Source organism: Passer domesticus, chromosome 4 (genome assembly GCF_036417665.1).
Source record: "Passer domesticus isolate bPasDom1 chromosome 4, bPasDom1.hap1, whole genome shotgun sequence".
NCBI lineage: Eukaryota > Metazoa > Chordata > Aves > Passeriformes > Passeridae > Passer > Passer domesticus.
In genome coordinates this window covers 36,433,801-36,459,250 of record NC_087477.1, presented here as the reverse complement: position 1 = coordinate 36,459,250, position 25,450 = coordinate 36,433,801, and the positions used below count along the sequence as shown (strand labels likewise).

Sequence of the window (25,450 nt, the reverse complement as noted above, 5' to 3'; positions counted from 1 at the left end):
TGAAAAAAGAAACAAAACAAAAACAAAAAACCCAAGAATAATATATTTAACCTACAACAGCTTTACATACACATAGGTGACACGTTGGCATAGGAGAACATGAGCTGAAATATCCCTGAATTTTTAGAACCAAAAAAAAAAAAAGTTGAAGTTCAAGTTATACTTGCTAAAATGTCAAGTATTGAGAGTTTTTTTGTTTAGGTTTTTTTTTGTTTGTTTGTTTGTTTTTCAAAGGCTATTGGGGGAGAAAGATGGTGTACAATATATAAACTTTCACACTCAGTTCAATATCCTATTGCCAAACTAGTGTTGAGGTATATGACAAGTAGGAACATCACTCAAACCTTTTAATGTATTTTTAGCTCACATTATGATATATTTGTAGCAGGCTGAGTAGCACCATGATGTGAATTCAGCTCAAAACCCAAATATATATAGATTTAATATTTTTACAGTACTAAAATACTAAAGCATTGCGTTAAAAAAAGTTTTGTTTACAATTTAATTTACTATACAACTCTCCTGCTTTTTAATTTTTTAATAGAAATTAATGATTTAAAACCACCACAGCAAGCCAGCTGCCTATTTTTTTTTTCTATGAATCAACGGAATCGCACAGAACTAACCCTGTTTCAGTCATCTTGTGTAGGCATCGGTCTGCTCAGTCTTTCTGGAAAAGAGGCCACTTGCACCGAGAAATGACTTGCACCACAATGTACATAATTATCAACACAAAAGCAGTTCTGCCATTCCATAGTGGGAGTGCACAGATCTCTAGAAACAGCAGAAGCCCAAGCTAACTAGGTGTAGTCTGTTGCATGCTGCTAATTATTACCTGTGGTTAATATAAAATTCTTTAATTAAAACTGTACATATTTGAGCAATGAACTTGTCATAATAATTGTAGAAAACAGTTTACAGTATAGCTGTGTGAGATGAGCACCAGAAAAAAATGTGTTTTGTGTACTAAAGTATTCCCTTATATCCAGTAAGCCCCATTTTTACCATAACTGACTGTATTAAAAATGGATATGTAGCCCACTAGCTGATGCATGGCTAAACCAAAAGTATTTAAAAGCTTTTTTAGTTTAAAAAAATTATCTTTGCATTTTAAAATCAAAGTAAACTCTTCTTTTTTTTTTTTTTTTTTTTTTTTAATGTCTTAGTACCTTAGCATTGTTCAAGTTGCCAAGCTTAGGTAGACAAAGTGCTTTTGAAACACTATTTTAAAAAAAATATTTTTCTCTCTATTTTTATTGTCCTTTTCTAGGACTTGACTGGATGAGCAAAATCCAGAGGTCTTTGTAATTCCCATATGTTAAAAAGTAAGCTTATTTTAACACCAGGTAACTTCAATACATACATGAATGAAAAGGTCCTCCCTGTTGCTGAGGAACATTTGACTACATCATTGACATTTTGTTATAAAGGCATTAACTGTTTCACTGATAAAATAAAGACACCATTCTCTTGGATAGCACCATGGTTTTAGAATATTCAAACAAATTCAGTGTTTTGCTGTCTATTTGTCTTATCTACTTTGTTAAATAAAATCAAAATACTATTAAGATTACAGTAAAAACTGAATGTTAAAAAGCCATAATTCCAGTATTTCAGTACATCATAGATTCAGCACCAGATGTTATTTTAAGATTCCTGCAGTTGCAATACTACAGTATTATTTTTTAGGGTTGTTTTTGCTCCTGTTCCATGACTATGCAAACTTGATGACATTAAAAGTGGCCACAGATGTGAAAACTGTAAGAAAAAAAAAAAAATCCATTTGCAGATTATCTCTTTCAGTAATAGAGCCAGTGTTTTCCAATATAAATTGTGAAACCCTTTTTTGTTGCGTTCTCTCTTTTTTTCTTTCCTTTTATTTTCTTCTTCCATTTTTCGAATTTTTTTTGCATAGGATGCTTTGGTCTGTTTCCTACGTGCCATCTGTGACCACTTAAATCAGTGGAAAACGAGTGCTCTAGTGAGATTTACCTCTTTTTTGCTGGTGTGCCGAGGCTTTTTCCACTGATGAGCTCCATAAAAACACTGTTTTCTTCTCCACCCTTGCCTTCCGCGAACCCTAAAGCACTACTGCCCTAGTGATGACAAGGTGTTTTTTCAAATGAGGTAACCAAGCAAGGTGTGAAGTCAGATATATCGGTTGTAAGGCCCTGTAACCCGTGTAAAGGCATATGGAGATGTGGTGACGGTGGAGTCCGTGGTGACCGACAGTGTCCTTTGTGCCAGGGACTTGATGAAGCGCAGGTACGTTGGCTCAGAGGGCTCGTGGGGCTCCACCGGCTCCCGCTTGGCTTTTTTGCCGTAGGATTTCTGAGGCACGTAGTCTGGGCCGTACTTCTCGCATTCCTCTTCTTTCTCTCTTGCCTTCTCAGCCATCTTTGCCTCCCACAGAGCCAGACCATGTTTTGGCTCGTTCATGCTCTTGTGCTGGTAAAATACAAGGGATATTCTGGTGGGATGGTTCCTGTTGGGATTTTTTAAGGGAGTCGTTGCGTGGAGCTCGCGTTTTGCACACTCTATGAGAATTGACCCATGAGATGGAGCAACTGCCACTCCTCCAATTTCTGGATCCAGAAAGTTCTGCTCACTATCTGACCAGACTTCATCGGGATCCTCTGCTTTTTCTGGATTCAGCACGTCAGTTTTATCTAAACCACCCTGGGGAGCAGTCCTGTCATGGTTTTGACCTGGAAGCATGTTAGACAAACCATTAACTGCATGCGAAATAATTTCATTATCCTTATTTTGGAGATGCAGTGAATTAGGAGGACCACTAAACATACTTGGAGCAGGATGGTAGTCATGTGATAAATGTGGAGGGGGTTGCGTGTGATGATGTTCACCTGTTTTACTCATGGAGGCATAATCCATGCTTGGATTATTCAGATTAGATTTTAACCTTGAGGCAACCTCCATAAAATGGCCATTGGCCTCATGGGTTGAGTAAGAGGAAAATGACCCTACGTGGTGTAAATTTGGTCTAACGGTGCAATTACTGAAGGAGTCTACCTGCATATTTTGGTTTCCATAATTCAAGTACTTGGGACCAAAACTCTGGTTATTCCCAAACCTATGCTGGTATAATGTTTGAATGGGTGGTAGACTTAGTTTTGATATATGGTCTTGGCTCTGGCAATTATACAGGTCCATGTGCTGATGCTGGGAAGAGTAGGAGCCCAAGTAAGAGGGGCAGTTGTCCATTGCTATGTTTCCATTGCATTGGTAGGGGGGATATTGGTTATTTTGACTTAAAGGTCCTGAATAAGGGTTCATGGGACTGGAAGAATTCAAATAAGACCCCGCAGACTGTGATGAGGTTGGATAGAGGTTCACGGGATTGGACCCTCCATATGGATCTGAAGTGTACAAAGAGTTTGGATAAGCATTGGCTGGATTAGGCAACCTTCCATAGAGATTTGCAGAACCTGAACCCGAGTAAGAGTTAATGGGATTTGATTGAGGGTTGTTAGGGAGAGAGCGCTGTGGATGTTGCTGCTGCTGCTGCTGCTGTTGTTGTGTGGCTGGTCCTGAAAGACGTAAAAGATCTGTAGATGTAAAAAGGAAAAAACAAACAACCACACAACAAACAGGCTCTTTAAAAAAAGGACCCAAACCAACCAACCACCCAACAAATTACATACTTCATATGAAATTTCTAAGACAAGTAGATGTATTAACAGATGCTCCCTTTCTCATATCTCAAACACCATCCTTTAAGAAGCTGAATAAATACTAAGGCTACTCTTCCTTTTTGGCATATGTCCAACAAGATCAGATGCTATTGGCAGTGGAAAAAAGAGGACAGTGCAGTGTGTTCAGAGTCACATGTACAAAATCCAAAGAGTTGAATAATCTTTTAAGTAGCCCATGAAATGGAGCATCAAAGTGCTCCCAAACAGCCATGCACAAAGTGACTTTCTTTTCCCCAAGAATAAATAATTCTTCTCATCTACATGAATAGACCTGACTCCAAGAAATGTCCCTAGCAGTATGTTAAAGCCAACATTCACTGGAAGACAGAACAGTGCAGTAGTAAGTGAAATTAATTGAAGACATAAGAGCAAAAATAACATTCATTAAAGTGCAATGGCGTCATTTAATGGTCACAACCCTTGCCTGGGTCATGGGACAGCTGACTTCTATTCATAGGTATTTCAGTGACCTTCTGGGTGGCCCTGGATGTATCACTTTTTTCCTCTCTGGGAAAACTGCTGCAATAATAAAATAGTTCTGATACCTCCTTTGCTCAGGACTCTCAAATCTGCTGCTGAGAACTGCCATAAACTCTTACTCCACTATGGAAAACCTGCTTTGCTTTTGGTCTTGAGGCAGAGAGTATAAATAGTGGTAAAAAGGTTATGCTTGTATCTCCTGAAATTAGGAGGTGCTCTATAACAGTGGCAGACATTGAGTGATGTGTAGGTCATTCTTTGGCAGCAGCACCACAACTTCTCTTCATGGCTTCTAGCACTACTAGTTCTTTAAAGATACTTTACAATATACTGGATAGCAAGCAGGGTTTGTTTCTACATTTCTGTAAGTGTTAACTATCCAACAGTAGAAGATTTCTCATTGCAACTTTATTTTTTCTTCTCTGGAGTTGTACCAAATTTGGCACTGTAGTATTGTATAATATTGATATTCACTTTCAAGAAATCTCTTGCCTTTTTACTTCAATACATTCTTGGGCTGAAAAGAATGGTTTTCTTGAGGCTGATTATAACTGGCCCTGATTTGTAGGATGCTTACCACTGCTGACCCCACTCAGATTCCTGTGTTTACCTGCCAGCTGCTTTGCGTGGCTTGCTGCTTCAGAGGTGCCTTGCTTGTTGCGTGCTGCAGCAGACTTCTCTCTCTCAGCTTTGCTAGACCCATTCTCCAAGGAGGAAAGCTTTTCTGCAGCTGCTTTCTTTGCTTCCAGCTTCCTTTGCCGACAGGTCTTAACGGGCTCTGCTAACATCCGTACTTTCCGTCGAAAGGAGGTAAGGACCTGGATGCTGCCATTCCTCTTCTTCTCCTCCTGGCCCTCAGTGCTTCCAAACTCATCCACATCAGAGACTTTGTATAATGGGAGCACATGGAGCTGCTCATCTTCTGGTGTTTGGCCAATTTCACGATTGTCTTCTCTAGTCAGTGTGCAAACCTGTTAGAAAAGTGTATTAGAGATCTGAAACTCTACCTCTACCCTGACACTGTCAGCACTGGCATGTGGCAATCTCTTTGTAAACTGTAAGTTTCTCTGCTATTTTTGCATATCACAACAAGCCTGCAAATGTAATTTCTTCCATTACTTTGTTGGCCAGAGTTGAAAGAAACAGAAGGTGTACAGATATTTGTTTCTTTTACTTGTGCTGAAATTAACAGCATAGTTAGGGATTACCCTCATGTGAAATAAACTCTGTGATCCATTGTACTGTGGCTAGAGAGCTAAAGTAGTGAAACCTGGGACTTGGTACTCACCTGAAAATTCTTTCACTATAATACATGAGGTAGCTGCCTATTAGAGAAAGTGTGCAAGATAACATACTGGTATTGTACTTCTCACCCTCTTTACAGTGCAACTGTAATGTTAATAACAAGATTTAGGGGAGTTACTGCAGCAAGCCTTTGTATTCTAGCTAGAACAGGTATCAGGAGGATCTTTGTGGAAAAAGGTGCTGATAGGGACATATTCTGCTGCAAAATCATTGTCCCAGCTTTGGGAAGAAAGCTCAGCTGGAAATGTACATTGTATTGATGGTGATTAACTTGTGAATTAAGTCAGACTCTGAAAACAGGAAAAATTCAGTTTGACTTAAAAAGGCACATAGTCTCTTTGGTCATAATAAGAGCTGTACTGTGAATCTAGGGAGCTGCTTCTAACTACAGCCTTAAGAGTATTCTTTCCTTTGTTTGGCCCAACTGTTTTGCCACAGAAATAATCCAATTTAACAAAAACATTCAAAACCAGCTTGCTTTTCTAGTATCTTCTACAGAACTTCTGCAGTACCTGCCAGAAATCAGAACTGAGGAGAGTCAAGGTATGTGGACTTTCAGACTCTCTGCTCATCCAAAGCAGGAATAAAATCCAAATTTTCAAAAACTCACTCAGAAAGTAGTTATTTGTTTCTACTTTTATTTTATTAGAAGATATAATCCAAAGTTGTTAGAAAAAGAAGGATTTCAGGAGGATGAATATGAACTGTTTTGTGCCAGGAACACTGAAACAGGTATTTCAGTGCTGCTGGGACCTTCTTTCCATTGTCTCCACAGTTCCTCTTTTACCAGGTCTGTGTTAAACCTTTAATACACCATAAGTCTCATTCATTTGAAACAAAAATATGTAGGGGGTAATAAGTTAGCTCAGTTACTGCCTAATGTTTTTTTGTTTTTTTTTACTAATCTGCATTGTGCAATATAAAATTAAACAGAGAGGAGATAATGAATGAAATCCAGGAGCTGAGTGCTGGAGTGAGGAGGCTGTTCCACATGCCAGACTTACCAGAGTACTCCCGTTTTGCATATTGTGCAAGTCTCTGTGAGCATGAGCACAGAAGTCGAGGCAGGCAGTGACCCCTGAGAACGGGCGACCTTCCTTCAAACCCAGGCGGCACTCGGGGGCTCTGTGCTCGTACTCGATCTGGAGAGACAGGACAGGTTTCACTGCGTGCTCCAGCGAGTGCACAAGGAGTGCTCTGCTGTGGCAAAGGGCAGGTCTCCCTCGTGTCTTGGAGGTGACAACAAACACATCTTGAAAGCAAATAAACTACAGCTTTGTTCCCTGGTACCTTCAGTCTCTGTCGTGATCGTGAAATTAGTCACTAATACTTTTCTTTGTGTATTACTCCTGATTTTCTGCCAGGTGGCTGGTGTTTTTACATGACAAATGCAGTGCATGGTTTCCGTGACTGGCACTCTGAGAGTGATATATTTGTGTAGACTGGAAGTTTACCAAGCTATTAAGGGAAAATGGCTTTAGAAAACTGACTTCAGAATGACTTAATGAAAAATAATAATTTGCTTTTTGATTTGTAATATTTTGGCATGTTAAACATGTATTTCATTAGCTTAAGTACAAATCTAAACCCTGACTAAAAGGAGAGAAAATTCAGTCAAGACAGTACTTTGTACCCATGTAGTCATTATTTAGGAGCTTTACAAAGAACTCAAAATGCAACAACAAACCTTACACAAAAAGAAATTATTTTATAACGGAAAATAAAGCCTTAAAAAAATGATGGTTTCATATTTTATTTTGAAAATTAAAAATGAAACCACATTTATAAAATGCTTTGCTGAAATTCTGAGCCTTTCAAGTGAATGCACAGAACATCTACACTTAATGGAACTTAATGGATCCCTTTTTAAGTTAAGGTCAAACTAGATGCTTTCCCAATCTTCATTCAAAATCACTAAAATCATGTCTAGTTTGCTCACACACATTTATTTTTCAGATCTGGATTATTTACTTCCCTGGAATCTGAAAACAAGAGCAGAAAAAAACTTGAAAACTGTGTAAACTTCTTTGGAATTAAATGTGAGCAGTCTGAAATGTTAGCCAGACTATATTGTCTGATCAAACTATATGGGTTTTGCTGCTCTCCGAAATGTTTGGTCCAGCTGGGAAACAGCTCCTTTCCGTTTCTTGGTTGTAATTCAGAAGTGGTCCAGATTTGGATTATAATAAATCTGGGAATCTGAAATGTGGTTTTAGTGCTTTTTTTGGTTTTAGAACCTTTTACAATATCATACAAATTGGAACTCAATAATCTCCCATTAAAGCCACTGGCAGTAGCTCAAGTACAGTTTCCCCACAAATACAAGGTCTACATGAAACTCCTGAAATAAGCCAAGCTATACACATGCCTTATTACACAAGGTAAAAACTGAAACTTGTAAAAGCGTGTATTTTCAACAAATGTTGGGCAGCACCACAGTTTACTTGGAGAAAAGTTCTTCAGTGAATTTTTGTGGGAAAAGAACAGCAGCCCAAGCAAAGAAACAATTTATTATTCAGCACCTCATTTTTCATTTCTTTCTCTTCCTATTTTCTCTTGCAGAATGTCTCTCAGATATTTGGACAGATAGCCACAGCTAGTGGGCACATAGCCACAGTTTTCTCCATAATGATCTCCAAAGATTATCTGATCAGGTAAGTGAAACTGGCTAAGTCTGCACTGAGTCTGCTTAACCTGTGTAGTTGCTACTAAATACACAGTAAAGGAGTGAATTTTGCAGCAGATAATAATGGACAGTTTTGTATTAATTTACTGTTTCTGTTAAAGCTGAGAATCTGTCTTGTGCTGGTTGTACAGTGCTGTCAATAGGAATGCAGGGTGATGTCACAGTTTGCAGTAGATGCTGAAAGTTTGGGGATTGTAAGTTCTGTAAATGTTCCTAACAGTAGTAAACCTGAGCAATGAAAATAAGGTCAATAGTTACATGTTTGCAAGTGGTGTGCTGTCCAATTTTGGCGTAACTATCTGAGAGACATTTTGTAATGAAATGTAGATGAGACACAGCCATAGTGGGAAGCTCATCAGAGCTCTGACTGTGTCCGGGAACAGATCCCCTCGTGCAGGAAGGCTGGTATAGGCATTTGTGTGCATACACAGGGCTGAGTGTATTCAAATATAGAACTTCACTCTAAAAGCATGTTTATAAAGGCTCTTTAGGTGAAAACTAAATTCATCTGCTGCTTGAGAGAGCAGAACTGAAACTGTGGCTTCAGAATTTGAGTGTAAACTGTTGCCAATTTCATGCTATATACATGGCAGCTTTGTTGGTTTGGATGGTAGTTCATACTAAATCATGAAATTTTTTTTTTGGAGCTGAAGAGTGACATAGTTTTATCATGTTGATGCAGCTGAAAAGATTAATTCTATTTAGTGGACCAAATTCTGCTAGTTTTACTTGTGAGAGCATTTTAAGTGAAATTGTTCATTTCTATTTGTGTTCATGCTGATATCAAAGAAATATTAGCACAAAATGTGTATGATGGTTTGATGGAAGGCTGAAGCATTGGGAAGTATGTTAAAAATCAGGTTATTTCCATGACTGCTCATATTCCTTTTTCCCCCATCACATACCTGGTTGTTATATGCATCGGGTGCAAGCTTCTTGTAGGTAGGTGCCATCAGGGTTGACAGGTTCTGCAAATGGGATTCTAGTTTTTCTTCCTGTTAGAGATGAAACAGGGTTCAATGACACTTCCATACTGTACATCTGGGATCCAACAAGTTAGGGTCTGTACACAATCATGTTTACACTGAGAGCTGTGTAAAGGCATAAACCAGTATCATTGGTGTTTAGACAGTGACTGGTGTGAATCTCCTTTTAATTTCATTGTTCCAAGGTCTTTAAAGGAATGGAGCAGTTATAGCAGTGTAGTGGAAAACCTGCAATAGAACATCATATACTATACTCTTAATTTGTTTTATATTAAGAAAAATCACATTCTTCAATGTGGATATGTTTTAGATCTAAGTGATAATCCTCATTATTTTCCTTTTTGGAGTTGTGGGGAAATAATACTCTTCAGAAAGCTTGAGAGAAATAACATCAGAATGGTCCAAGTAAATATGGCTAATTTAAGGGTTTTGCACATTGCAATGACAATGCTTTGACATACTGGAATATTTTTACATGCAGAAATTTAAAAATATTTAAATATTGCAGCTTTCAAAAGGTTCCCAATCCTTAAGTAATGGATGGCTGTGTCTAGTAATTGGTGATGGGGAGGTGGGAATGACTTCCCCCCACACTTCCTTTTTTTTTTCTAAATTGTACACTGTCAAAATAAAGCATTCAAAAAAAAAAAACCAAAAAAAAACCAACTATGTAATAATATACTCCAGAGTTGTTCCCCATTGTCCAAGGATGAGAATCCCAAATTCAAACCTCCCTGGTATGAGGCCCTTATCTTTAAGTGCATACAAAATGGTGGCATACTGGAGTGGCATATTTGTTTTCAGGAATTTTTGCATTTAAGGAAGATGTGAAGAGCTGGTAGAAAACAGGTTTCAGAGGAATGCATTTGGTGTGTTGAAAGTTTGCATTCCCTACTGTGGGACAATATCCTAGTTTGGTTTGACATGAAATTGTCAAAAAATATCTTGCTGTGATCTTGTGTCTGCTGCCAGAATGTGGAGCTTTTGTATGGCCTGTAGGTTAGCATTTGTTAGTGTATTTTCTAGTTTCTATTGGTGAGGATTCTGTTTGTGCTGCCTGTAAACTGTGTCTGTGCTATGGAACCCAGCCCCTGGTCTGGATGCATGCTTTGGCTGGGACCAGGACTGGAGGGAAAAGCCCTCTTTCCTGCACAAATCTGGCTTCCATAGGACATAAATCCAAGAATGTAAGTTGGAAGAGTGCCCTGGTGAGCTCTGGCCGGGTATCCATCTTAGAAATGTAGGTAGTTTAGGATTGCAGGCTGTGATAAAGAAGGCTTTGTGCCATAGGAAGAGAGCAATTCTGTAGTTCTTGGTGCTGTAGAAGAACAGTGGGCAGGAAAACCTGTATGTTAGTTATGATGATATTCTGAACAGTGCACTCTTTTCAGCACAGGCTGTAGGATGTGGAATTACCTGTCTCTCTGATTATGAGAATAATGATTGCATTTGTGTAAGACAACAGAATACAGTGAAACTAATGTGCCAGTACACAGGCAAGAGCCTAATTTTGCACATCCTTGCCAGAAAGCAGACTGGGCCACTGGAGCTTCACATGACTTGCTGGAGTGTCCAGGAGTCACTGCAGTCATAACTTCAGGGTATCTTATGTCCAAGCTAAGGTCAATGTTTATTACTCTGGCTCATTTTAAACATTCTCCAGTTTGTTGTAACACAGACCTCGGTCTGGAAACATTCAGTGGAGCAGGACTGTATGTAGAATGAGTCTTCCTGTCCTCTTCTTCCTATTGTGATCTCTGAGTTTCATCATGTTTGTCTCCATTGAACCAGTCTGCTCTGGTTCCCAGTTGCAGTGTTATGTGCCATTAGCTAGTAAACCTTCCATTGTGCCACTGGGGAATGCTCAATTGCAGGCCTAATACAGCCAGAATTATTCAGGCCATGCCTTCTTCTCTAATTGTGAAAGCCTGAAAACATGGTTTCAAGTCTCAGGGCTTTTACCAGCTGTCAGAATTTGGACAGTCGATTCAGCTGGCTCAGTGACTGGAATCAATTGGTTTTGACTGGCAGTTATTTAATTACCCTACATGTGCAGCACTCAGGGAAGCCTCAGGCTCTGCTCTCTTGTACTGTATCTCTATTTACAGAGCGACAGAAAACATTTCTTTGCAAACGAAGCTCATTTCAGAAATGGACACCAACCTCTTTTGGGTCATCCCCCATCAGCTTAAACTTTCTTGGAATCTTGCTTCTGGCAAACTTACAACCATTGTAGTACATGCTCCAGGAGCAACCAAAGGAAAATGAAGCACCACAAGTTTCAGGGTCCAGCCCTTGGCATGCACAAGTCCGTCTAAAAGATAAGAGAACACAGCTGTTAGCAGCAGGCAGGTCCCCCTGTGGTGCTCTGGCAGTGGCCATCAGCGTTCTGCCAGTGCTCCAGGGAATCAGGGATGTGGGTAATCTTCCAACAGTAAATAATGAAGAAATGCAAGAGGGAGACATACACATCATAAGAGAAGAATTTATCAGAGTGAATAATTTAATCGTTACAAAGCAGGGTCTTTGGGGATTCTACACTTGGGTGAGAAACGTGGCTTTGCTCGGGTGAGGGTATGTTTGTGTGGTGCCTTGTTAGGTACTGATATTCATAGTGCTTCAGGGGCTTGTGCTGACAGCCCTGCAGGAATGCGGGAGCCCTCTGACAGGGGCTAAGCAATAATTCCTGAAATATGACTCTGCCCATGAAGCCAAAGTAACATACAGCAATAGCTGTGGTAATTTTGGTCTAAATGTTCTTGTCTCTCAGAAAGGCATGGGAAAGAGATACAGTGCAATTTCTGTAGATTGAGGCTAGTCTGTGTCAGCTTACACCAGTATGATTTAATGTACCCAGCTTTTATTTCAGTGTTGAGATATCAGGTATCCTGGCCCCTGCTGAGATCTCTTCTTTGAAATACATTGAGATGCTTCACAGCTCTGAGAAAATGTTTTTCTCAGAGTGTTTACTTTGGGTTTCCTACAATGTTTGTGAGTTTTCAAACCACATGAAACAGCTGGGAAGGTTGTAGATGTTTCGGGGTAACAGCATGAGTAGAGGTGCTGGGTCTGAAGATGGAGCTGCAGGTTTGGTGAGCACAGCCTTTGCTCCACTTACTCTTCGTTCAGGGCGCAGCGCCGGTTGGTGAGCGTGCCGTACTTCCTCAGGGTGTCGGTGAGTTCCGAGTAGAGCTTGTCGGCCAGGCTGGTTGGGATTCCCTCCCAGACCAGGATGAGAATCACGATGACGGCCGTCTCACACGTGTGTCCCGCTCGCTCGCGCACCAAGCAGAGCAGCTTCTCCTCCTGACTGCTTCTGCGGACTACCTGCATGTACAGCAACACACACCCCAGAGCCCCAACACAAACGATGCCATTCTTAATGTGAAGAGCAAGAGAGCAGGAAACCTCAGCATTACTCTGTGTGTGGGTAGGTTACTTCTACTTGTGTCCTCCTCTTTGTTTCTGGCAGTTCAGTCTGTTTTTCTCACTGTGATATGGCAGGGCTACCCTTTGTGTTTAACAAAGCTGACTCTAAGAGGTTGACTGATGGCATGGAAAGCTGTGTGGTAGAAAGCTTTCTAAAAGTATCTTCCATGCTCTGATTCAGCAGGATTCCTCTCCTGAATCTGTGTTACGAGTGTGGACCAGATTGATTGGTGAGCAAGAGAAAGTGAGCACCCTGCACAGACTGGGTAGTGGACACCTGTCTTAGGGCAGGAAGCATGCAGGGAAAGGCAGGCAGTAAGGAAGGGACTAAATAACTGGACATGGGAGTTCTCTCCCCTTCCCTTCCAAACTTAAGCAGCTCTACTCATAACCAGCCACACATTTTTGTGACATCTTCTTGTTACATACAAACACTGCAGTGTTGGGAGGAAAGCAGTAGATGTTTTTAAAATAAAACAGCGTCCTTCCAGTAGCATAAGCACTGAGAAGCATTTCCTAAAAAGGGTGCAGTCTGGCATGCCTAAAAACTATAATGTATTAGTTTTTCCTCATACTGTCTTTCCCCAGCAATCCAAACCACTCAGTAATTTGTTCCAAAGTACAACAGTGTTTGCTAAGAGGGTGTCCTAACACCTCTCTCACACTGGGAGGGTATTTTAAAAGACATCACAGCGGTGCACTTACTAGACTTATTTGTAGGCTAAAATTAAACAGCAATGAAAATGTCAGGTGGTGCAAAACTTGAAGCAAACATGCCCTTCTTCTTAGGTTTTCATACCTTTGAATTAAATTTTATTCTTGCTATTCTCCATGCAGCAAGCCAATGGAGTGAGAGAAGGGTGGGAGCAGGCTACAGGCACCCCATATTGCTGCTGCTTTGAGCCATGTGAAGTTTCCTAGTGTCAGTTAACAGGACATGTCACTGCTGGCAGCTACATGAACCATCATACCGAACTAGATTAATTTGTTTACATCACTTACCCATTTAGCAATTGGACATCCTTGAGAACTTTTGCCTTCTTTCCCAGTGTAGACAACCCTCTCAATCCTTATAGCTTTACCCTTCTGTCCAAATCTTGAACAAAACAAAAATATGTACAGTAAGCAGATTCATGTGGTTCTGTGTGAACACTGAAAAGATGGAGTACATTTGCCAGTCTTATCTTAGAAAAATAAACACTATGAATTACAGGGAAAGATGTGCAGTGTGGTTTGTCTTCATGATTTTATTACAGTGGTGGAATGATATATTAAGAGAGGCAAATGTCTTTAATACATCCCAGATGGGTAAAAATTATCAGTATCACATTAATATTACCAAATATTTTAGCTATTTCTTTAGAGCATTTGTTATAGATGACATTTTGAAAAGTGAATTTTTTTGAAAAAATAAGTCTCTTTATTTTGGTGAAGAATTTTATATTTTTCTTTTAATTTCTGGGTTGAAGTTGTTTCTGTGAAATGTACATAATTAAGTTGTCATGGAACAGCTGGCATGTAACAGTCACTTTATTAATTTTCTGTGCTTGTTTCTGGCTTAGTGTGAATCAGTTAAGTCAGGATTAATTTGTTTCATATCTATTTTTTTAACTTTATAATCCTCTCATAAATTGTTACTTATTTACTTCTACTCGACTTCTGTACTCCAGATAGGATCACAAGGTGCCCTCAGATGACACCATTTGTGTGCCTTTTTGCAGCCAAGGTGGGCAAGCTCAGGGGGATTACGCTCTCAAGGCAGGCTCTGGCTCCAGATGCAGGCAATGCTGGAGCCAGAGCAAAGAGGATCTACTTTCCAGGTGGAGATATGTGACAAATGCCACGTGAAGGATATCTTGACTCAATAAAAAGTGCAGGATGTATTGAGGCAGTTCCAGGCATTTCTCTAGGACTGCCCACCTGCTGGGCCCAGGAGCGCAGCAGGGCTCAGGGAGGCCGGGGCAGAACCCACAGTGTTACACAGACTGAGCCACCCTGGCCACTTGGCTGCTGCTTGGGCACTGGGCAAACTGTACTTCCATCACCATTTCTGGAATTCTGCCACTCTCACTGCTGTTAACTTTTAATAGCAAGTGTGGGGACTAACTAAATCAGTCTCCTTATTCATTGCCTTTACTGACAGAGTAATCATTTAGTGATGCCTGAAGGACTTTTGACCCTTTTTCCTCTTATTTTTGCACTAAAATCTTGGTGACATATTTAAGGGCCAGTATCTGTATTTAAACTTTTGTCCTGTAAAGGAAATGAAAAATGCTTATTTTTAGATGTGATCTCATTGTGAAGTTTCAGTGTCACAGGAAATTATACAAGCAAAATGAAGTTGTACTACACATGTTCTGCAGGCAACTGTTAGGTCACTTTTTCCTGCTTAGCTTGGATATTAGTATTTATTTGTTTCTTTAGTTAACCACATTCAAAAAAACATTTTTAAATCTTAACATTTCCTATCAATTTTCTAATCTGGATTGCAAGACAATTGTGTGGGTGCCTCTATAGAAGTATCTTGTACATTACATACTGGAAATGAAATGGACTTCATCCCAATTTTTTTCAAATGTCAGAAAGGAATTACTGCCTGATGCTTGCCATGCTTGCTTTCAGGTCAAAGCTGATTGGCTTTAAAACTAGAGCAAATCTTGCTGAGCACGAAGTAGGAATTGGGAGAAGGAAGAGGTTAAATGTCTGTATACACTGTGGATTCTGCAAGAAATTAGTTCTGGTATAGCTAAAATATTAATTGTAAGTCTAAATCCAAATCCTGGCTTCTTTAGCAGTGCTGATTCCTTAACAATCAATCCATATGCATTGGAAGCCAGGTTAAAAGTGCTTGAGTTGTGATTAATGTCACCAACTGCACATGTATGCTTGAGAGTGTCTTTATAGTGAAGGGTTTGGAGTTTTTTTACTTAGGGATACAAGATTAACTAATAAGTTCTGGAGTTCTTCAGTCAGAATTTCATAGCTCATGCCATACAGGTGAACAGTAACCATTGCTCAAGTGGCTGCTGCTATACTCTGCTGAACCTGGCTGATTAGTTGCACATTATCTATGATATCTCCTAATTTCCTTCTGCCAACATGAAATTAAATTAAATTCAGAAAAGAAAAGAAAAAAAGTAAGGTCAATATTAAGAATGAAAAATTACTTTCCAATGTAAAAAAAAAAAAAAACAGAAAAAAATTGTATCTCTGTAATTGACATCACAACATTAATGACTTTCCTCTTTTATTTATTATTTGTAAATACTAAAGAACCAGTTTATGAGAGCTCTGGAGATGACAGATGATAAAGAATTTCTTCAGAGAATCAGTGTTCACTCTCCCTTCCTAGAAGGAAGCTGATTTATGTAGTTTACCTGCACTCAAGCTGCTCTCAAAGCTGAAAATTACTGGAGCAAGCCATGCACAAGAGTCACAGGGAAAGAGGTGCTAAGAAAGAGAAAGCACCTTAGGATTTATTCTGAAGGGTTTCATAGGCTACAAGTGCCCCATGGTTGTGCAGTGATGAGCACAAGCTAACAGGCCTTGCTAAGAAATGGTGCTCCTTAGCTCAGACCCAGCACTGCAGTAATGCCCGCTTGCTTTTGGTTCTGCAACTAGCTGGGGCTTCACTGCTGTTCTGGAGTCCAGATTTTTAAGGTACTAACAAACCAAATTCCCATCTGTCTCTGACTTAACTGAATAGTTTTTCTTTTGCTTCTTTGTTCAGGGGGGAACTGAATTCCCAGATACCTCTAAAAATCTGGTCATTATTGGCTACAAGTAATGCAGAATTCACAGTGCGGAAGTCACTTTTGTGACAGCTTTTAATTTCTGTATCTTAGATACTCATATTTTTAAGTAGCACATATCATATATCTTTTCTGTGCCTTTAAAAATTCCTGGTTTGGTTAGCATTGATGTAATAAATACACCACAGGATGCAACATGATGAGAGGGGATTGTCCATAATCAAGATAAGACTGGGTTTGTGCAATACTCCAAAGAAGGGGAATGTTTTCTGACAACACTACTTATTGATTCTTGGGCAGAAATCCCATCCAGCAATTTTGTGGCACTCCTCTGGACATGAATGAATGAGATTTAGACATTTAGTAATTTTGTGAGGGGGAACTAATGCTGAAATTTGGTATTCTGCTTTTCATCCTCCTTCTCTGCTGGCATTCTCCTAGCCAGAGGGAACACCAGCTCCATGTCTGCCTTTGCAGCTACTGCCAGCCGCCTTGCTTGGCAGGCTGGTGAGAACTTGTTCCGGCTTGGGTTTGCTGGCATCTGTCAGCCAGGGCACAGCCCGTGCCAGCCAGCAGACTATTAGCCCTGTCAAATATTGTGACTCTCTGGTGAATAGCAGGGTGCGTAATGTTGGCAACACTGGAGTAGCTAAGCCTACAAGTAATTACTTGATTTGCAGTTGTTTATTTCTTTATGTGCAAAAGCTGGAAAAATTCTGACATCCACAAAAGGATAAAAGTTAATCTGCTCTGTGCCTTTGCACTAATTACCTTTCTTCCATGATTTCTCTAATAGCTGCCACATTAGGACCGGCTCCTAGATGGGTATAGAAGGGACCTTCATCTTTTTCAATAATTTGCTCTGTTTAAAACAAAATAAAGGTTATTACTTTGAAGCTAAATTCTTTCATGTAAAATGTTACATTGCAAAGCTTGTTAGAAGACTGTTGTATGGGCCTGGGGTCAGTTTTCAAACACTTATGTCTAAGGTATTTGCCCACCAGTTTGTACTAAACATGCAAAGCAATGGCTAATCCTGCAAGCAGCTGTGATAGGGACTGTGTGCCTTTCCCTAGCACAAACACTGACGTTCAAATTGGCATTTTCCTGTTATCAGCGAACAATTGTTTCTCCTTCTCCCACTTCCTCCTCTCCTGGTATATAGAAAGGAGGATAAATGGGATAACAGTGGTAAATACTGATGTTGAGAGCTGTATCGTGCTTGTTTTTTACTGTGCAGGAATTTAGAGCTTGAAAAACTGGCCACTAAGGTTACACAGAGAATTCCTGCCACTCATGAAAAGACTGTGAAATTAAAAAAACCCCCAAGTTTGCTGAAAAAAAATCATGCCCAAGGCCTGATAAAAACCCTTGTATGCCAAGAATGTGGCCTCAGTTTTCTGTGTGTAGGTAGGACCATATCAGCAGTCACAATACATGTTGTATGCTTGGTGTGATACCAGGAAGCAGGCTCCAGCTGTGTGAAAGAAGTGGCCAGGCCCTGCCTGGGTTCAGGAGATGGTGGAGCTGTGCTGGCTGATGTCTGATTGCTGACTTGATGCTTTCTGCCATGCTAACTCCACAGGCTGGATGGGTAGTGCTGCTCTTGACAGCCAGCCTCTGGAAGCACGATGAAGGCATGGTAGAAATATGAATGTGTCAGTGGGAATGGCTTAATTTAATCTTCTTAAGGACAATATTGATAAGAAAGAGCAATAAACCTATAGATTATGCTGTGGCACTGGGTTCTTCAGAGAGAGTTTCATACTCTCGTATTTCCTAGTGTCTGCTAGGACTGAAGAATTAAAATGTAAATGGAGGATAAATTCTTAAGTTTGCTTAGTGGTTTCAGTATGAAAAAAAAAAAAAGTGAGGATAAGGAATAAGGAAATAAGTGCCAGAAAAACTTGTGTTAATTATATGGAAGAAACAATATTTTAAAAACCCAAAAAATGACAACTGTGTTTTCAAAAAAACATATATTTTGAAGGTTGTTTCTTATAAAAAAAGGAAGAGCAAGGAACTGTCTTCCAGAGTTCCTCCTGGGAGTTCTAGAAATACACTGCTTCCTGGTTGTGTTCCCACATATCATCTTTGAGACACAGCCCCAACATTCAAAAAGGCAAAAAGGTCAATTTTGCGTTTTGGAGGAGCATTGATTCAACTTTCCTCTTTTATAGTTGATACAAAATCCTAGTAACTGAAACTGTAACAAGGATTTTTATTTTCTTCTTCTCATTTTTGGTGCTGAACCTTTTGTCTCAGCCTGAATAGTTTATCCAGTAGAGTCTGAAAGTGCCTCTTACACTTGGCTATGTGCAGTGTCAGTACTGTATGAAAGCTTGGGCAAGGGGACCATGCCTATCACTCTGCTTCCCTCTGCTCTATTTTTCCTGCTCTTGGAGACAGGGTTTGCCATCAAGCAACAACAAGGATCTCCCCACTGCTTTTTTTGGTGCTGCTTGCGTAGCTTCTCTATGAAACTGTGGATTTCTTTAGCCTTACAGGAGACAAATGCCTGAAAAGGAGGATAAACTCTTGCAACAAGTGAGGAATAATCTGACATCTGGTTTTCCTTAGGCTTTACTAAGGGAAACCTCAACAATTTCACTGTTAGAGCAAAAAATGGCCATAAGGCTCTAAAGTTTTGGAGCGGGATAGTTTTTTTTAAAAGCTGTATCTATCCTTGACAAATAAATTAGGTCATAAAGTTATGACCTATTTTTTATCAGTATGTTGTTGTTACATGTCTGCTACTCAAGGAGAATGAATCTGAAGCCATAAGCATTCTGACTGAAAAATCAAATAGGTAATTGCTTTATGGAATAATGAGAAAGGGACCATGTTTAGGGTTGGTAAGTGGAGTAGGCATAAGTGTGTAAAATCCCAGTTTTATAAGTCTTCACTAATTACTGTTCTTTAAAAACCCCAAAAAAATTTTCCAACAAAAACATCCAACTAACCCTGTGATCCCAACTTGAAGGCTCATTTCCTTCCTGTGAACTATTATGTTTTTAATACATCTCAGCACTTACCAACACAGCTGCAAGATGGGAAATCATACTGGGTTTTGGCAGGTGTGTCCAATAAATTTTTTACAGGCGTATCCAATAACTTGGAAGGTGAGTCTAAAAAATTATTGAGAACAGTTCCAGCTGTTCTTTTGGTCGGGGTTTTCTCAGCAGACAAGTGTGCTTGCTGATCTAAGATTGGGGTTTGAGTGTCAAAATCTGCAGCACTGGTATTTCGAGATAGGATGGTAATAGGGCCTGCTGTTTCAACCTTCACATGTTTGGGTGATTTGAGAGTAAAAGTCTTATGATCAAACAGTGATTTGACCTGTATCTGTTTTAGCTGCTGCTCCATGGTCTCAATGATGCTCTTTTGTTGCATGTTCTCACAGCCAAAGTGCTGATTCTCTTGTTTAATTGTTTTTTTCCACATTTTGTTTTCCAGCTGTCCAGCTGATGGGCGCATGCAGACATTAGACTTTGCGCCAGCCTCAATTTTTATAGGCTTGCGTGCTGCACTGGGACCAATCTCAGTTTTGGGTTGCTGGTATGCTTGTTGCTCCTGTTTTTGCAAAAGATGCCACCGCAGAGCAGCATGCTTTTGAAAATCCTTAGGGGTCTGGGACTGCAAATGACAGCCTCTCTGGTCTTGGGTGTGGGGGGCACTTTGGCCATGTGGTAAGTACTGCTGAGGGAGCTGTGGAGCTTGTTTGCTCGGGAGGTCTTGGTTCAGACTAGCACCATAGTCCTGTGAGGGCTGGAGGGGTGGCAACTGCAGAACTGAGGCTTGTTGTGTCTGTTGCTCTTGTTCTTGAAAACAATGATTCATATCTTGCTTTGCGGTCAAGTTATTTGAAAAATACTGCACATGCTGCAAGTCCTGCATTTTGTTGGCTCCAAGGCGTTCCATATTTGCGGCGTTCCCTTTCTTCTCAGAAATCAGGTGTCTGTTGTTTGGGCAAGGGTGCTGGAGACTGGCATTTGCCTTCTGAGTGTAAAGGGGAGCTTTGTTGTTCATGGTCTGTACCTGCTCTAGGCCTAGCTGAGGGTTAGGCAGTGGGAATGCAGCTGATTTAGTGTACTTACTCCCAGTTTGGAAACATTCGTCTGCTTTAAGTTGATTGAAGGATGTCCTGTCTAGAGGCTGCTCAGCATTGCTTTGAGGGTGGGATACGGCTTGGGGCAGGTCTTTAGTTTTCATTGGTGGAGCCTGCTGCTGGTTTGGGGTTAGCTGTGGACTGCATGGCAGTTGCACTGGATTTGCCTGTTTCTGCAGCATCTGTTGCAAGATGTGTGAATGCAGGAATTGCCCGTTTTCCCCTGGCTGGGGATTCAAGTGCTGCTGTTTCAAGGGGGCCCCTAAAGGCTGTTCAGCTTGTTCTGATCTTGGCTGGAAATGGAGCTGCTGTGGAGGGTGTTGCTGCACTTGAGACTTGAGAAGGGCATCCACTTTCGTGAGCTGTGGCTGCGGTGAGTGTTTCTGGAACGGCAGCTGCTGGTCAGCTGGGGGATGCGGCTGCAGCTGGGAGCTCTCGTTTTTGTACAGTGGAGGAAATTGTTCCTGTTGCATTATCTTCTGGCTCTGGGCCTGTCCTGAAGGCCCTTTTAATGAATCAGGACTTCCAGCATACTGTTTTGTATAAACTGTTTGGGCTGTGCTTGCCTGGTACTGAAGAATTGACCGCAATAATGCTTCGCTGGGCTTCTGGGGAGGCTCTCCCTGGCGGAACTGGGTGGAAACCAGTTCTATCCAGGCTGGTTTTGAATAATGTTGAGCCTGTTGTACAGGCTCTTTCACTTGGTCCTTTTCTTTGTCAGGAGGAGTCTCAGGTTCTCTCTGTCCTGGGAAATGCTGATAGTGTTGTTGCAACTCACCCTCACTTCTGTGTGCGTGCAGGTTTTGGAGGGGAGATTCTGACGCCAGCGTCACTCCTTCGGGGCGCTGCGGAATCGAGGCGGCCACAGCAGCTTGTGGGTTGCTTTCACTGACATCTTGTGACATTTGTGCCTGTTGCAGAAGGCTCTGCTGAGGTTGAAGTTGTTGTTGGCTGAGGCTGGGACTTTCTGACATTGGTCCCTCCTGTTGCCCTTCATTTTTTATCTCCCCAGGAAGAGTTTCATCACATCTGTTGTCATAGGAGTGGTGTCCTTCTCGCACCGCGGCAGACAGTGCACTGTTCATTTCTGGAGCAGGAGCAGTGGAGGAATCTTTGTGAAACATTGAGTTCTGTGTAAAGAAAGCACCATTATTTTCTGCTTGCTCAGAGTACCTTTCCAGAACAGTGCTCTGAGCTTGCAGGTTACTGCTGGAACTTAGAGAGAGGTCTTGGTTGGGAATCTGCCCTATGCTTCCATGAATATTACTGTTTCCTACAGGTAACTGGTGAGGATCATAGCCTGGAATCTGTTGCTGTAGTTGTAGATCTGTTTTCTGAAGTGAACAGCTACCTGGCAATGCAGGTGGTTTACTGGAGTCTTTTGTGTTGTAGACCTCAGTAACCACTACAGCTGGCACTTGAGGCAGCTCAGAGTTTGAGGTCTGTGGGGAAGTGATCTGCCCTGAGGTATGGGATGAATGTGTTGTCTCATAGGACAACTCATTAGTAGCCTGACTGGTAATGGCATTGATATGAGATGTGTTCTTCTGCATTGCTATGGAAACATGTTCTGGATAATATTGAGACAGTGTTTTCTCCAGGAGTTCACCATGCATGCTTTCCATGGAAGAGGCAGAAACTGTAGCACCATTAGGCATTGGCACTGCCTTGTTCTTAAGTAGTAAGACAATGTCCCTGTTATGGCAATGAATATTTTCCTGCTCCTGCTCATCCTGAATCAGAAGGTCATGAGGGTTTTCTGAACCAACGCTGTTGTATCTTGTAGATGGTATCAAATCTGAGGCTTCATTTTCTTGTCTTTTATAACTCTCACATTTCTTCTCACTGGAACAATTGGAGACACTTGGTTTTTCACTATTGTCCTCTGGCTCAGCTCTTTCTCCATTTACTTCGTTGTCTTGTTTCACTTTCTTGCTCTCATGAAGTCCGTACAGAGAGGGCTCACTAAAAGTGCGTTTGATCCCACCATTTTGCATATATTTGGAATATACTTTCTTTTCTTGTAAAAGGTCTGGGCTAACACGATTGTTTGGACTTCCCTTCAGGTGGGGCACTCCAAAGTTGCTTTTATTGAACAGTGGCTTGTGGTCTCCATTTATTTCCACTTCAGACCTCTCTGTTGCTGGACTCCCATTCTGCAGCTTCACTGCAGCAGGCTCTGCCTGGCAAACGTGAGAAGACTGTGGTATTAGAAATGGACTCAATCTATTGCCGTCAGCATGGTTGGTTCTGTCCTGTTCCATCTGGCCTGCTCTGAGGCCATCCACAAGGCTACCCTCTGAACGTATCTGAAAGAGAAAAGAAACAGGAGAGAATCTAAGTCAGTTTTAGTGTCCATTGAAGGATAGCCAGTTACTGACAATTCCTGCAGCACTCAAGCACCCCTTGCCCTGACCAGCTCTCACACACAGCGTGAGCCTGCAAGCACACCCGAGGGGCGTTTCACTATCCTAGTGCATCTTGCACCCCCAAGTCTCCCTTTTTCTTAAAGGTTTGTTCTTCAAGATAAAAAGAGAGTAAAAATACAGAGTGACTTCCTTACTCCCATTTAACACACAAGAAAATATTTTACCAGAAGAAATCTCTTGTAGTGGTGCAAAAAGTATTCTCTGCTTTTGAATGATTTGCATAGACTCCTCTGTCATCACATTTTGCCCTTGGTAAGGCAGAAAGTCATGTTGGAACTGTGGTTCCCAGACTTGGTGCTAATCCTGTAATTTGATCCAGTGTGCCAAACCTCTTTTGTCTGACTTGAAGTAGTATTGCCACCAAGTTTCCAATTAGAGGGGAAATTTTTTTTTTTTTCTGTCCTCAGCTGTCTGACAGGGTCTTTTAAAACTGGCATTCCTGAAGACCATGCAAGTGGCACAATACACAAGTCAAAGCCATACTAGACTGCTGTCCACAGGAACTCTTACAGTTCATCAGCAGATTAGTAGAGTTGACAGAAAAAGAGTGATTTTTGAAAGGTTTGATGGAAATGGTTTTTTTTCAGGTATCAATATCCTTTCAAATTTACATATAGACATCATGCATGGCTTAAACTGTGCTTTGGATTTTGAATTGACTTCTGCAGCTGTGGAACTAGGATTTTTTTCTTTGTTGGGATGGGAAATCCCATTTTTCATATACTCTTTACTTACAAAGTGAAGTTTTTAGCTGGATAAAAGTACTGACAATGTGCAGTGAGCAAATTCCATACAATGACAAGCTAATCCTGTTCACATGCATCTTTCCAGAATTCACAGACCCAGTTAACACAGATAAAGCCCTTGTTTGACTCTGATCATTATTTATTCTTTGTTGGTTTATGGTTCTCAACCAGTCACAAATGACAGAAGGCAGACTGACAGTGGATCTTACAGATTTGAAGTTGCACAGAGAAAATTTGGATATATGCATGTCTGTTCTGAAGCTTTTATTTTTGCTTTGCATAAAGAAGAATTTGAAGGGTTCTCCATTACCAGGTCAGCGCTGCTTGGACTGCAGAGTCAGAAGAAGCATGACATGTGGCTAGTATTGCCACTACCTAGTAAGAACTATTGTACAGAAAAAGTTCTCCCATCGTGGTTGCTCTGCTTATGTATTTATCCTACATTAATATTTTTATGTTATTAAAATGTAATTTTAAATGTTATTTAAATGTAATTTATATAATTTTCAGTGCAGTATTACTGCCTTACTCAGTTTAGTAATATGATTCTAAAATGCTTTTATAAGTAATATTAATTATAAATTATTATTATTATTATTAAATTAATAATTTAATAATAATATAATTATTAATAATTATTATAATTATTAAATATGTTGCATCCAGCAGAATTCTCTCTGCTCGCAGGACAATTCAAATGCACACTTTCACCAGCAAGCATCTATATGATAACTTGTATTCATTTCCTCCGAATGCCAGACTTGTTTTTAGATTTACTTTTGACCTCCTGATGTTTTTTTTTTTCCTTCCTTTACTCAATTTATGGGGTTTTTTTTATGACAGAAGTAGAGAAGTTCTCACTGCAAGTGATGATACTTTAAAAAAGAATTTTTGCAGGGAAAGCTAAGAACAGGGAGATGGAAAAATATGTTTGTAAGTCTTGCCTGGGGTTTTTTAACACGGTAGTGTAGGCTTATTTGCTTCTAGAGGTATTTCCCACCCTAGCTTTATAGTACCACAAGAGATGAGCCTTTGCAGCTTTCCCAGGGAGATGATGTCCCATGCTTAGCAGAAAGCCGTGTGAAAAGGATCCCTCTGATGTGTCATTCTAGGCCAGGCAGCAGAACGATGCTCCCAGAGTGTCTCAAAAATAAAATACCAGACTAATTTGGAAGCTATTGTTTGCCTTCACACATTTCATTCCTAAAAACTGCAGGTGAACCACAGACATGAGTGTATAGGCTGCTGCATTTCACGAGTATGAAATGAAGGGCACCATAGTGATTAACACCGTGCTGTCAAGCTGCTTCTAAAAGATTTATTTCTCTAAAAAAAAAATCTAGCCTGTGCGAGTAAGCTGTGAGAAACTTTGTCTGTCCCTCAAAATCTGCCTTGCAGCTTTTTCTTCTGGTGTACCTTGTGGGTTGCAACCAAATTCCTTCTGGGAATCCCCAGGCAATATCTTTCTCAACTCCTTACTATCTATGAGATAAACCCACCATTTTCTTTAGAAGTGAGGGCTCCCTGATTTCTTTAAACTTAGCTTGCAAACCCCTCAAAGGAGCACATCTGTGGTGAGAAAAAAGTCTTAGGTTCATGCTGTTCTCAAAACCCACAAGGTTATCTTGTGAGATGAATTATTGTTCATGGCATTCTCAAAGATCTCATGGTATGTTCCCCCAAATTCTGACCACTTTCAGTGTAAAAGGCACTGGTGTTAGACATTGCAAGGAACATGGGAGTCATTTGGTTCTTCAAAATACGAAGTTAATTCATGCATTAAAAGTGCCAGATTTGCATTATTTGAAATGTATCT

General features: G+C 40.5%; 1 protein-coding gene across 2 annotated transcripts in view; it reads right to left on the bottom strand.

Annotated features, from left to right (window-relative positions):
• Positions 1-419: 419 nt before the first annotated feature.
• The window catches only part of TET2 (tet methylcytosine dioxygenase 2), a 69,497-nt gene continuing 44,466 nt past the window's right edge, over positions 420-25,450 (bottom strand). Inside the window, exons 2-10 of one of the 2 annotated variants that reach the window (XM_064417112.1) lie at positions 19,387-22,768; positions 17,123-17,213; positions 13,602-13,695; positions 12,289-12,497; positions 11,334-11,484; positions 9,090-9,179; positions 6,503-6,640; positions 4,804-5,164; positions 420-3,566 (exon numbers count right to left, since the gene is read on the bottom strand). In XM_064417112.1, the coding sequence (XP_064273182.1) occupies positions 2,149-3,566; positions 4,804-5,164; positions 6,503-6,640; positions 9,090-9,179; positions 11,334-11,484; positions 12,289-12,497; positions 13,602-13,695; positions 17,123-17,213; positions 19,387-22,768 (5,934 nt within the window). In that variant the 3' untranslated portion in view covers positions 420-2,148. The remainder of the gene's footprint in view (positions 3,567-4,803; positions 5,165-6,502; positions 6,641-9,089; positions 9,180-11,333; positions 11,485-12,288; positions 12,498-13,601; positions 13,696-17,122; positions 17,214-19,386; positions 22,769-25,450) is intronic. The other variant, XM_064417113.1, reaches the window with a different exon arrangement.